We start from the raw sequence: 14,479 nt of genomic DNA, 5'->3' as shown, positions 1-14,479 counted from the left end.
AGTTGTATGCCAATTTTTTAGGGCGTTTGAGGGAGACGTGAGGAGAAAACGTCCAGAGAAGTGGCGCACAAACAATTGGGTACTCCACCATGACAAAGCACGACTGCATACAGCTTACACTGTGCAGGAATTTTTGGCTAAAAACAAGATGGCAGTTGTTCCCCACCAACTGTACTCGTCAGACTTAGCTCCATGCAACTTCTTTCTCTTCCCCAAGATGAAAATCAAGTTGAAGGGGCAAAGAGTTGATACACTTGAGGAAATTTAAGTGGAAACACAGATGGTACTAAACACCCTAACAAAGAAAGACTTCCAGGATGCATTTGAAAAGTGGCAGAAACGCTGGGATCGGTGTATGCGCTCCCAAGGGGACTACTTTGAAGGTGATGGTGCAGAATAAGATCTAGGTAAGATGTAGTAGTTTTTATTAGTATATTTCGGGAACTTTTGGATTGCACCACATATATGGTATGTTTGTAACGTGTACACAATTTGTGTATGTAGTTAAGTGTTATAGTACTGATGACTTATATATAATAAAACTTGAATTGTTCTATATCTGGAGGCTGTATCGCCAAATATGGATTTCTGGAACAAATAAAGATATGATATAATTCAATACGTGACCCTTAAATTATTGGTAAGAATTAAATATAATATAATTCAATATATCACCCTTAAATTATTGATAAGCACTAGAAATCAAATGCTGAATGTGTTCGTCTGTACATTTGGTTTTTTGAAGGTCCTGCCTGTGTCTTCCATTCAAAGTAGCTGACATCATATAACCTATAAGCAAAGATGGAGTAGATGGAGTTTCAAGAATTTATACACTGAATTGGGTGGGACTGAAATTTAAATAAGCTCTCCTTCTTTGACATTTGAGCTTAAGAGAGTCTAAAAATGCAATGGGATTTGATCATCAAACATGGAAAATCCAAATGCTACAATGAAAATTACTGTACTACTACCACGGTCAATAAACCAGAAGTTTAATTGAGCAGAATAGTTTGGAAGTCTTCATGGGTGATTAGATGTGCCAATGTGGTGTTTGTGTCTTATATTTCAGAGACTGTATCCATCAACATTATCAACAATTGATATAATGGGTACCATCTTTGCAGGCTGTGTACATAAGAGGCTGTCATCTGCTGCAAAGCAGATAATTTTTGAATGCATAAGTTGGTCATCAGATGTAAGTGACACCATCCACTGTGGGCCAGGACAACAGACAGACAGCTTACCATACAAATATTAGCCCCATAAAAAATCTCACAACCCATGATAGCAGTGTCTCTGGAGTGCCCAACATGGCCTCTATAGTAACATGGCTAATCACCAGTGAAGACCTACTGGATACTGTTGCCATAAAAACTTTAAGCTATAAAGCACTTCTGTGTGTTGTCCATATCATTAAACTCTAACATGCCCATGATATTCAATACTTTCATCAAAGATGATTCATTATGTGGACAAAGAAATATACTCTTAAATATATGGCTTATTTCTGGCCTCCTGGACTTTCAACTGCACATCTCTTGCATATTACAGTGAAGAGAATGTTTGCAGCATTCTGTTCACACTTTCAAATCAAATCTGACTGATACAAGAAATAAATAAAATCTGGAATATCTGAGTTTTGGTGACATGTTAATAGAAGTAATATAATGCAATAAATACCCAAACATAATACAGAGGCTGCAGAGACATAGAATTCCAGAGCCAAAAAGTGACTGACATCAGTACAAGAACCATCAAAGTAATTCATACAACCTGTGACAAAATGGCCACTAATTTCCACCTTCCTCTGGGATGCATTAACACGATGCATGGAGAAAAATAAAGAAATACACTACATGGATAAAGAATTACATATGTGTGTCTCTGGGCTCTTAATCCACAAAGCGCTTTTTTGTCTCTTGTTCTTCTTCAGCCTGTGACAAAATATGCACTATGTTCAACCTCCCTCTGGGATGCATTACCAACAAGAGACATGGAGAAAAATAAAGAAGTCCACCACACGGTTAAAGAATTATATATTTGTGTCTCTGGGCTCTTAATTCATAAAGCGCTTTTCTTGTTCTTGTATTTTCTCAAGATGGATGTTCCCATAATGTCTTTTACCGCTCAACCACATTTTGGGATACAGGCTATATGTAACATACACAAACAGTAGCAGCAATTTCATAGACAAAAACAATAAAAAGACAAGCTGCAGCCCCAAATTATGTCATCAAATCTTGGCAACAGCCTGGAAATAATCTATCTTTCAGTGTTTATGTGGCTCAGATTACAGAATAAGAATTTCTTTGCCCACTTGAAGTGAAATATAACATGTGTTATATTTGGAGAGCTGTGAAGTAAATAAGAAATCTGTGAGGTGCAGAACCCACATGACCTGCTGGGACCACAGTCTCCTGGATTTTTAATCTTAGGCAAGCAAACTTTCATACATACAACAAGACGTCCCTATTTAACAGCAGCCCCCTCCCCAAAGGGGCAAAAACAAGTCCAACAATAACACTCTCGGAATTCTATTTTGTGAAACAGAAAGCTTTTTAAACAATGCAATTATAATTAAATGCTGCATAATATTCAGTGAATGAACTAAGCTTCCAAGAAAAATGATTTGAAATATGCACACTAGATCAGAGTTTCTCAACCACCAGGCCGCAGCCCGGCACCAAGCCTTGGCATCAACTGTACCGGGCCCTCATCAAATTAAAAAATAATTTACCAGACCATACAACAGTTGAGAACCACAGCACTTGATAACCTGTCATCAAGATTCAAAGTGTGCAAAAAACAAAATAAATAAATAAAAAGGTGTAGACCAAGAAGACCCAAAATAAGAAAATTGTTACATACAGAATCTAAACATAAGGTCTCCAGTTCCACATGTTAATGGAGACCATGGATCACAAAATAGTCATATACTTGACTATTACAAATATTACTTAAAACTAAATACAGTACAGTCCAAACTTCATGAATAACTGTAGTCTCAAACCATAAACTTCATCCATTAGGTTGGATCTGAGGTTCTCATAGCAGTGGCTATCAAGAGTTTTATCTTCTGGGATATTGCCATGTAGTCCAGTTTGCTCTGCTTGCTGCCTGCTTCATGCTGACTCTTGTTTAGCTCACTCTTCATCCCTGCAGATGGAGGCAACATGTTCCTCTGAAATGTGCTGATTTTCACTAGACTACACAGCATTATACACCCCTGAAGACAGAACTCACCACCCAGTTGACTTCATGAAAATTATCTGCCGTGAAAGACAAAGGCCAAATAATGTGCATCCAGCAACAATTAATGCTTGTGAGTTTTGTCCAGGGGTACCCAGTTCGAATCTTGGCCCAAAAAGCTGAATTGAGTAAATGTTTCCTGTCATGTCCCTCAGCCTCTACACCAGAAAAATGCTGGGATACGACCCTGGAACAAGCAATGACCATTTTCTTTCCATCCCTCCATACCTCATTATATGTAACAAATATCTCATTCTACTCAGTGCTATATAACTGCTACAATTAATATATTTTCATTAATTATCAGGGAACTTTCATAAATGCAAGTGATAATGCATTAAAAACACACATTCTCATTAATATTAATGACTGAATAAATTTGCGGTGTATTGAGATGAAACAAACAAATATAAGACTAATCTGAAAAATAAATTTCTTGACACTAAATATTATAAAGAAAATTTTAAAAGGACCGGTGCTTGCATGGATAAGTATTCCTTTTTGGCAAACATATTTATTTTTTGCTACAGCCATTCTTGTATTAGAGAATTCAGGAACTGTGGAATACTTCAATGAATGTCACACAACATACCTTCATAGCAAACACATTCATTCCACAGAAAATTTAGGGCCTAGAATTTAAATTTGTGTTGTATTTAAACTCAGGAAACAGATAAAGCTTATGGTTTGAAGTTTCACTAACAGCAACTGTAAACAATAACCATTTATTACAAATTTCATTAAATATAACTTAATGTAAATTTAACTGACCTTCCATACAATGCAACAAATATTTATACAAAAAGAGTAACAGTTCTATTCACAATATATGGTATTCGAAGGTCTCATAGCAGTGACTACGAAGAGTACTATCCTCCGGCATGTTGCGTTCTGCTATTTTTTAAGGATATTTTGTTTCCAGAAGATAGTAGTCTTCAAATCATAATATTGTCACTGTTTTTATTCATTTGCTCTCATTCCATTATAAGTAAACTGTCATTAGAATTATTCAGGATAAATGTAGCTCAAGGGATGATAATGAAACATTTCTGCATGATATTAAGTGTAAAGTGCATAGGCCACAACACAGAATGCTATGAACTGAACAAGATGCAAAATAAATCTTCACTTGTAAAATGCATTCTTTGCAAAAACTTAATTCTGAAAATAAATAACAAAGAATATTTTTAATATTACAAAATTCTGTATATGTGTGAAAATTGTTCCTCTTTTTCCTTAGCTGCCATCAGGGTATTACTACTAACCTAACAACACTTCATTATACATGACTATTATATTATGTATCTTGTTTGTTGAATATCTGAAATATGAAGACCTTGAGCAGCTGCACTGTCATTCATTATTCTTTGCTGGTAAAGATGGCATCAAGGTTCAGACCCTGGATTGGTGGTCCAATATTAATTGCTCCTTGAACTGTAAAGTTCATATTTCAAACATAGTAGTGAGTGCAGGAATTTTTCAAATGTTTAACAACAATATATAATATTTAACAGCAAAAGACTTTTCATCCTTCTATCATTTAATACAGCTCAGCTCGACATGGGGAACTCGCTGCTTCTTCCATGCTTCCAAGTAGTGTTGTCTTCTCTTCTGTCCTTGGTGACTTTCCAGTCCGTAACTGTGGCTCAAAACATGGCTGAAAAGTAAAATATAATGTGAATTATGGTAAAATTTCACAAATAGTTACCCAGCACCACATCCCTCTTCCAATCTGCAATTCATTTGCAAGATGCCTACAGTTAATGTAAGGAAACACACACACTACAGCAGCAAAACACTAGACAAATTCACTGACATTAAAAAAGCCTAACCATACTTAAAACTTTTCTCCACTTAGTGTTATGTCTCCGAGATCAAATACTAATACCACAAATGAGAAAGGGTGGTAACAAGCCACTAAAGGATTAAAAATATTGTAACTTGGTCATTCTAAAACAATTTCTCAAAACTTCCAAACAGCCTTATCTCTTTCAATATATTATTACTTATTGTCACACGTATGAGTGACTACAGACAGGTTTCATACTGATTATCCGATTTACTGGACTCAGTTACAGCAAATGACTAAACTTTACAGTTCACTACTACACACACTTGTGTCCAAAATTATATCTTCCCTAGCCATTGCTCGGTAGCGGCTTCCAACAGTAATGCTCCCCTTGCTCTGGGTTCCCAATAGGTCCCTCGCCTCAGCCACTAGTTTCTCACAGCAACAACTCACAAGGAGTGAACTGCAGCAGTCCTCTAACTCACTCACTGACTGGTTGAAGACCCAACTATTTTTTATTTTTGATCTCGAGCTCTACAGTCTTCCAGAAGATCCTGCCAGATGTCCCCTCCTTCTTCAGACGTGGTCATCTTCCACCTAGGTTCTTTATTTCATTGTTGCACTCTGGTTCCTTCCACTGTCTCTTCTCAACTGCCAGTCCTTATACCCTACAGGACCAGCACAGCAAGTCAACCATCTGCAGGTGGCAGCCAACTGCTTCCATCACCCGCCATCGCCATGGGTCCTCTTCTTCAGCTGTCAGTGGCACCCTACGGCTAGATGACAGAACCCATATTGCTCCTCCACTGCTCCAACAGTTTCCAGCATGGTCTCTTCCTTAAGGACTTCCTGATGCTCCAACTCAAGACTCTATTTCTTCTGAATTTGCCTCCAAATCTGTCACCTCTGTCTTTTCCAGACAGGCCTCCATCATGGCCTCTATCTTTTCTTGACCAGTTTTCATTATCAGCATCAATTTCTTGTGATGAAAGTCCATCTTGGCTTCCAGGCTTTCCTAATTGGCATCCTTCATGGCCAGCAGATGTTACATTACTTACTGCAGTCTCCAATCCAACAAACTGATCAATCCAATGACACCAGTTGTCATGTGTATGAGTGATTATTGGTGGGTTTTGGACTATTAATTGAATTTATTAGACTCGTTGATACAGCACCTGACTACACTTTACAATTCACTATTACACACACAGACACTAGTGTCCACAGTCACATCTTCACTAGCCGTTGCTCTGTAGTGGCCGCCAATGGCAGACATTACCCTTCCTTAGGGTTCCTGCCCAGGCCCCAGCCTCAACTACCAGCTTCTCACAGCAATAGATATCAATAACTGAACTGCAGCAGTCCTCTAACTAACTCAGTAACTGCGCAACTCAGCTCAACTGACTCTCAATAACTAACTGTCCTGCTTATAACATCTCAGCATGTACTGCACACAAAACACTGTTCCTCTGTTAATGTACCATTGTTGCATTTGTGTCTGTTGGGGTTCCCACGTGATTAATACTCAGCCATTGCCTAGCAGTGGCCATTGTATAGTTATTTCACAGTCATTACCTAGCAATGGGTCTATATGCCAGAATATTATCTGGCGATTTCGTTAAAACAATTCATTGATGCCTCTTTAAGACATGCTACTGCACAAGGATGTATTATCATCACATGGTTATATATCCTCAGTCACAGTGCCTTTCTCCACATGCAGTTTTCCGAGTGCAATGACTATCGGAACACTGCACTGATATCAAGAGCACTATCTTCTGGGGTGTAATAATGTGGAGTCCAGTAGTTCACAGACATTTTCAGGGCTGAAGCCAAGGAAGCAGTCTGCATGAAGCAGGTGGCAATTCTCACCAGCTCAGCTTACTCTGACCCAAAGATGGAGGCAATATTAATTAACAAATATCTCTGATATTCCATCTTGCATGCAACACTCTTTTAAAAATGTGTTTAAAAGTTACTATATACACACAATGAGTCATTAAAATCTACTTAAAATCACACTGTACACTACATGTTTCAACTTTCACTGGTCATCATCAGGTGTTTTAGAACTGTTTGTGGAGACTGCTGTGCTTGTGTTTTGCGCTTCCAATGCTCGATGTGTAGTCCCACCACATATTTGTGTTTTTCACCATGTGTTCTGACCACGAGTGGTCTGAACACATGACGCAGCATGCAGTGACACACAGCATGACGAGAAACACAAATATGTGATGGGGCTAAACATCAGAAGCGCAAAATGCAAGCACAACAGTCTCCACAAACAATTTTAAATAGGTTTAAAAGACCTTTTAAAGTAACTTTTAAATACATTCTTAAAGGAGTGCTGCATGTAAGACAGAATATCAGTGATATATGTTAATTAACAAACAATGTGCAATATAACCTTATGGAGGCAGTATGTTACTTCAAAATGTCAATGCATTTCTACCACCAGACTGCACAGTGTTACATCCAAAGTCACTGCTGTGAGAACCACAAAAGTAGGTAGCAGTCACATGATGTGTTTTCTGTGAGGCTTGTCTGTGCTGGGTCTACATAAGTGAGCAGAATTCTGAAGCTAAGCAGTAAGCTGGAGGAGTGAGTAGTAAGCGGCAGAAGCACGCAAGCAAGCAGTAAGCTTGAGGAGTATAGAAGAATACAAGAAGTCAGCCTGTGAAGATTTAACATGTGATTCAAAGATTTCATGTGTGCTGTACTACAGTGATATTGGGAGTGTGTGATTTAGTGAGGCTTTTATAGTTCTTGTGTTATAAGTCCATGAAGACTGGTGGAGATGGATTGAAGGGAAGACTGGGGAGTGCTTTGTAGTGTAGTTACGACCTGTAAGTGGCCAATAAATCCAATTACCAATCCAGATCCAATCTTTAGTCAATGAAACATGTGACAAATTTAGAACGCTAAATGTTTTCTGTGAAAATGGACTTCCAGACAATACATAATTATTAGTCACCTAGCTGCAGAATGTTAAGACAGCATAAGGTGTCACATATAGCTTATATTTAGCTTTTCGTGTGGCACAACCAAGAAAGTTATAAAACCTAAAATTTCTTAGAAATCTTCGTTGTAATTTCTCTAGTCATATAATTTTTTAGGTCTTCATGGTAGCAAGTGTCTAGATTGTCTTCTTATCGGTAATGACACTGTGTAGTCTTGGTGAATACTGACATTTTGCAGGCAGCACATTCATCTTAAACACATGCATCCATCTATAAAACAACATGGTGTTATAGCTCACAAGACCACAAAGTGAATTCTGCAATTATGTTACTAGTCACCGTTCAGTCAACGTCCAACATTTCAATTTCAAATTTATTATGTTTAAAATTAAGAAATGTTTTACAAAGTCTATTGTGAATCTCTCACCACTTTACTCCCAGTGCTTTATGGAACATGACAGTTCATTACAGACCCAAGAAAGTTCAGTCAATATAGTGACAGGCTGGCTGGGGTTCAGTTCCCAAGAGGGGCAAGAGACTTTTCCTTACTCCACAATACCCAGAGCAGCTCTGAGGTCCTGTCCCTCCTAATGGGTACCAGGGAATCTTATCCAAGGAGGTAAAGTGGTCAGGGTGCGAAGCCGACCCCTCACCTTCATCTAGTGCCGAGGTCAGAAATGGTGGCTCTATACCCCCATATAACTTCAAGGTGCGGTTCTTAATTAATTATGCTCAGGGAAACTCTGCCTCTGCCTCTGATAAGTCATTACTGTGTTCACAAGAATTTTGAACTATGGGTATACATAGAAAAGAACAAGACTGCTAACTGACAGAGAGGCCCCATTCTGAACATAAACAACCAAGTGACTTTCTATTGCAAATGAAATGTGTGCAGCTAGATTTACAGGTGTTTCAACTTCTATTGTTATTAGGGCTGTGAAATTCGGATCAAAACATCAATACAAGAACCACAGGATGTTAGGTAATACAGTAAAACCTGCTTTAAACGGACCCTTTATTGAACGGAATTTACTTAAATGGAAATATTTTTAGGTCCCATGACTTAGGGGCTGAAAAAGAAGTTAAACATTATAGATTAAACAAAAACTGTCTAATGCGGAAATGGAAATCAAAATAAGCCTTTATAAGGAAAATTTCCAGTCTTGCAGAATGCATCATTTAGAACAATATCCTCTATATTCTACAGAATTTTGTTTTCTCTAACTCTTTCAATTCAGCTTTTAACGGTACTGCACTACCTGCACTGAAATTCAACTGAACTGTTTGGCCTTTTCCAGAAATTTTAGTCAGTAAGGGCTCTAGGTTTTGCCATAATGGCTACAAAGACAAGAGTTTTGCTTGATCTTAACACAAGAGTAAAAGTGATCCATGCGAGTGAGCGAGATATATTGTCTGTTAAGCAGATCATGAAGATGTTTAAAGTTGGTAAAACTCAAGTGTATGAGATTCTAAAGAAGAAAACGGAAATTTGAAAGCAGTGGGAAAATTGTGCTAGTGGAAAAATAAAAAGATAACTTAAGAAAACTGCAAATGAAGATGTTAATAAAATATTGTGGGAGTGTTTTGTCGGTGTCTTGGCGAAAAATCACTTCTTATCAGGTCCTATGGAACAGGAATATGCTACAAAAGTTGCTAAAAAATTGAGAAAGACTGAATTCAAAGCATGTAACGAATGGTTGGAGAGTTTTCACAAAAGACATCAGATAGTTTTTAATGAACTTTGTGGTGAATCAAGTGATGTAAATAGTGAGACCATTGAGGAATGGGGAGCTAAATTGACATCCATAATTGAGGGATATGAACTTGAAAATATAGCAAACAGTGAAGTTACTACTAGTGTAAAAAATGAGAATGACAAGCAGGACTTACAAAATTGCATGAATGGATCTGCTTTCAGTAACTGTAATGCTGAGGACTACGTCCACATAGGCAAAGATGTGCAAACAGAACCAGACACAATGACTATCGATGCATTAGTTCAGATTTTAGTGAATGTCAAGGAAGATGAATGGCAAGGCAGATTACAGAGTGCACACAATGAGGAGCCACGTCACAGTGAGTGTCCAATGTGAGGTGGCCGAGTCCAATCTGAAGGTATGTAAGCATGGCTCCCTCCTTACTGATGGAGCTGGAGGACCGCCACAAGCCAATGGATGGCTTCGCTAACTGCAATTTATTTTGCATATGGAACCATTCGTCTTGCCAAGAAGACAGAATGAACTAGCCATAATTTAAGTACAAAGTAACATTTCAGTAAACATAAAAATGAAACAGGTGGAATTCCTGGCGATTTCTTGTTACAACAAGGATGGATTCATTTACTGAGCAGTCTGGATAGCATCAGCTTCACAAATAATGGAACATACTACATTAACATCCAATACATAAATTTTCTCCGGTTCATATTTTATCTCACTTCGTGTGAGTTATGTATTTTTGGGGGGCACACTTTCATAAGCACCTATAAGTGCTGTCATATTCATCCAGGTACCTTTCTGTACATAACTATACTCTGCATAACATTTTATCTAATTTTGTAGACAGAATGGTTGCTATTAATAATAAAACGCATTTCCCTCTAAAATAGAAAACCTTCATCCGTTACACAAAGTCTCAGACATGTAGTTAGCTGTACTAATAAAAGGAGAAAAAGTTTCACACAGTAGTTTTAACCTTTATAAAACAAACATTCTATCCAATTGCCATTATCATCACGCAAAATATGTCTTAAGATACTAAACTCAAATTCATTATATTATGAATACTGTATCTGTTAAACTTAGCACTTGGTCTGATTTATTAATACTAGCATACAGGCAAGAAAATCTGTATTTATGAAAATATACCTTATCATGTCATTTTCACGTGCCCATTCCCATGCTAGTTGTTAATAAGAAAAATTAATTTGTACAAACACATTCTATCTATGGTGTCTTAACATTTGGCAGGAAGAAATCTCTTCATGAGAATTGTGGGACCATTGTGTCTGCATGATTTCTCTTCACCCATAACCTTTTTAATGACCTGGTCAACTTGTATGAAAACTGAAACGAATGTCATTTTATGTTTATTCCTTTCTATGAACAGCACAGACCTTCTCACGAGGATGCAATGTTTCATCCACAACATGGAAATTAAGATCCCACCCATCAGGTCGAGAATGTTATTTGCAGTCTCTTCCTCCCCTTCCAGCCTTCTGGATGCAAACAATGAACACAGTTCAGACAAGAAGCTGACTACTCAAATATTTTTGGTATCAAGACCACAGAATAATACAGTGCACTTAGGGTGTGTCTTTACAGACCCTCATTCTTTAAAAGCGCACGCCTCACCTTCCCCTCTCAAAATACAAATTACATTCCCTCTGATATTTCTGCTTGTTAACAGCCAACCCATATGTAATAACTGCCCCAATTCTAACAAGATAATGTTTATTCACAAAAAACATTAATTTTCCTTATCAGTCTTTCTTGCACACTGATATGTCTGCATGTTTTTTGTATAACTTTATCAGAACATACCACACTGATTTCATAATTGCAGTCCATCTGTCCATCCATCATCTACAATGGTTCATTATTTTGCTGGTAGATTTCCTGAGGATTCAAAACTGCTGGGCCGATCTGCACCAAATGTTGCACACAACATTAGGGAACAACAGGCATGTGAATTTAAAAAGTTCAGTTTTGTATTTCAATATAGGGGAATCATGATTAGTCTGAGGAACTTAGCCCATCTGTTAGTTTCGTTAGTCATTCTCTTTTAATTACATCACAACCCAATGCTTGACAGCTGCATAAACTGGAAAGGATAATATAACAAGAAATAATGTAAACATAAATATTGTGCCTCAGGAACAAGTACATCTGAGCCTTTACAATTGTTTAACCCTTCGCATGCCACACATGGACTAGATCGACTTGGGGAACCTTGCATTAAAGCTGTCGAGAGTCGAAGAGACTTGTTAGTCTATCAATACAGCATTTCTGTCAACATATGGCACGAAGTGTGACATACTGATGTTCATAGACAGACTCTCACAAGATCTACACTTGATGTTGTCTGAAGGTCATATGAAAAAGTACTGTGGGTTTTTCTGTGCCATTGCATTTACCTCCAGGTTGCTTCAGTTTTTCAACCAGACAGTCCTATTGTAGGATATGGCAGTAAAGAGGTTAATGTCCCCAAATGCAAGACACCATGCAGAACACTAACACAACACTGCATAACTAGCACACTCATAACTTGTTAATTTTACAAGTTTTACAGTTACTTTGTGTTAATTAAAATATGTATAATTAAATTTCACACCTTTAGGAAAATAAAATTTAGGGGACATACATATTAATTTGCTGAAGTCTCAATTATGTATGTATTGAGATTTTAGAAAAAGGAGGTGAAAAACGTGGGGTATGATCTCGATACAGAAAATGAAGAAACCTGTTTTCCCATTGTACATTAGTGGTGACTGTGCTTGAATACTGTGACTTTTCATCAGGCAATACTTCGAAGTGGATCATATATTAAATTTATTGCATCTACATTTCAAAATACACCACAATTTACAGCCCTGAGAACATACTGTGACATATTTGGGCTATGCAGGACACGCCCTCCCCTGCCAGCGGTGGCGTAACAACGCTGCCGCTGTTACGGTAACAGGCCAGTCAACACTCCGCCCCCTCCCCCGCAGTGACGTGGCAGCGCTTCCCATTGTGACATAACAGGTGACAATGCTGCTAACACGAGGCAACAGGGAACGGTATAAAAAGCCTGCTGAGCAGTATGTGAAGAGTGTGTGTGATCAGGAGTGACACAGTGTGGATCGTGAAGTCACCGAGTGCAGTTGCAGTCTAGCATTCACCGGAGTGAATGGCAGCCGTAGAAGTAATTGTGATACTGCTGATGGCAGTAGTGGTAACTGTAAACTTGTAAACTGTGTAACTGCGTAACAGCGAATGTGCAATAAATTCGCTACATCCAGAACGGCGTAAAGTTATTTGTCGCGTTACATAACCAACACGTGACAATTTGGTGTCAGAATTGGTTTACGAACTTGAACACGCCTCAACGAATAACTGAACTTATGAATGCATCGACTACTATACTGCCACAAAATGAAGATGCAGCAGATGATGGAATTCCTGCTGAACGAATTGAGGGCTGATAAAAAGGCCGACAAGGAAGAAATGGAGGCCAAGAGGAAGAAAGAAAAAGAAGATTTAATGGCAAAATTAGACGTAATTCTGGATATAACAGAAAACTCTACATGACAGATGTAATAAACTTATCTGAATAGAGCAAAAGAGCTTCAACACACCCATGCGCACACTCACACGCCCCCTTCCCCTCCCCCCCCACATGCACACACACAAAACAATTCACTAATGAGCTTTGCCACATCACATGAGACTCCAAAGTTGTCAGGTGCAGCATGAGACTGTAATGACAGTTAACCAGCACACGACAATGGCAGTAAATGTGATCATGAACATATAAGAGCATGCAAGCATGCCATTACAAACCTGAAATATATTTGATATAAATTTCACACTTTACTTAACTATTACAGAGGCTGACCATTTTACACCAATGATATTAAACCCAGGGATCAACAAAGTTTAATTTAAAAGTTTCTTGTGCAATTATTGATTAATTTCATACATATTAAAAGGTTACAGCCACAATTCTGTTAATGCAAATTATTAAAATACGGCCATCATTTTAAAGATGCAATGTGATCTCACTGTCTTAACACACTGCGGACCGGAGGGGCCATATGGCCCTCTATGTTTCCAAGCGTTGCGGACCGGTCGGGCCATATGGCCCTCTACGGTCATGTTATGTTGCAAAACGCTATATATCGCTGTGTGGCTTCGTTGAATCGTAACTACTGCATAGATGACCTCGGGAATGATTGCTGCCTTATCTAGTAACTCGACCAGAGTCATTTCCTGTCACAACCTAAACAAAATTGGCTTTGTTCTAATCCAAGCTTGCACGTATGAACCACGCAGCTACCAGTTCAACATGGCTCAGAGACGAAAGCAGTTGTGATCTCTCGGAGGACAGGAAATATTAGATATGTTCTCCGATGAGCTATCAGATTTGCCAACTGCTTCGTCTTCTGACAGCGAGGCCATCATCAGTGACAGTGACAGTGACAGGGGCCACAGGGCTGCCCAAAATGTGTCAAGTGAAAGTGAGAGCTCTGTTGAAAGTGCGAGTGTCGGGACAGCTACATGGGATAAAGTGGACAAAACCCCCACTTTGGGAAAGTACGTATTTGTCGTACAATTAGGATGAACAGAGGCCTCCCTCCAGATCTGAAAGAGGAATCTAAACAAATTATAAATCACTCCGTCCAATGTGACCAAGTTTTTTACTACATAAAAACTTAACACCCTTACATGTTTCGGTCTCTGTGGACCATCTTCAGAGGGCAAACTATGTGATGTTT

The 14,479-nt window shown here is 38.4% G+C and overlaps 1 protein-coding gene across 4 annotated transcripts in view; it reads right to left on the bottom strand.

Moving 5' to 3' along the window:
• Positions 1 to 919: 919 nt before the first annotated feature.
• Positions 920 to 14,479, bottom strand: part of LOC111866674 (protein cueball) — a 97,417-nt gene continuing 83,857 nt past the window's right edge. For 3 of the 4 annotated variants that reach the window (XM_023855852.2, XM_023855855.2, XM_023855853.1), the window contains exon 7: positions 920 to 4,906. In XM_023855852.2, coding sequence (XP_023711620.1) covers positions 4,790 to 4,906 — 117 coding nt within the window. In that variant the 3' untranslated portion in view covers positions 920 to 4,789. Of the gene's footprint in view, positions 4,907 to 11,540; positions 11,643 to 14,479 lie in introns of all 4 variants that reach the window. The other variant, XM_023855854.2, reaches the window with a different exon arrangement.

Source organism: Cryptotermes secundus, unplaced genomic scaffold (assembly GCF_002891405.2).
Source record: "Cryptotermes secundus unplaced genomic scaffold, Csec_1.0 scaffold54, whole genome shotgun sequence".
NCBI lineage: Eukaryota > Metazoa > Arthropoda > Insecta > Blattodea > Kalotermitidae > Cryptotermes > Cryptotermes secundus.
Note: the sequence above shows the minus strand (reverse complement) of the source record. Positions and strands in the feature narration are given on the sequence as shown.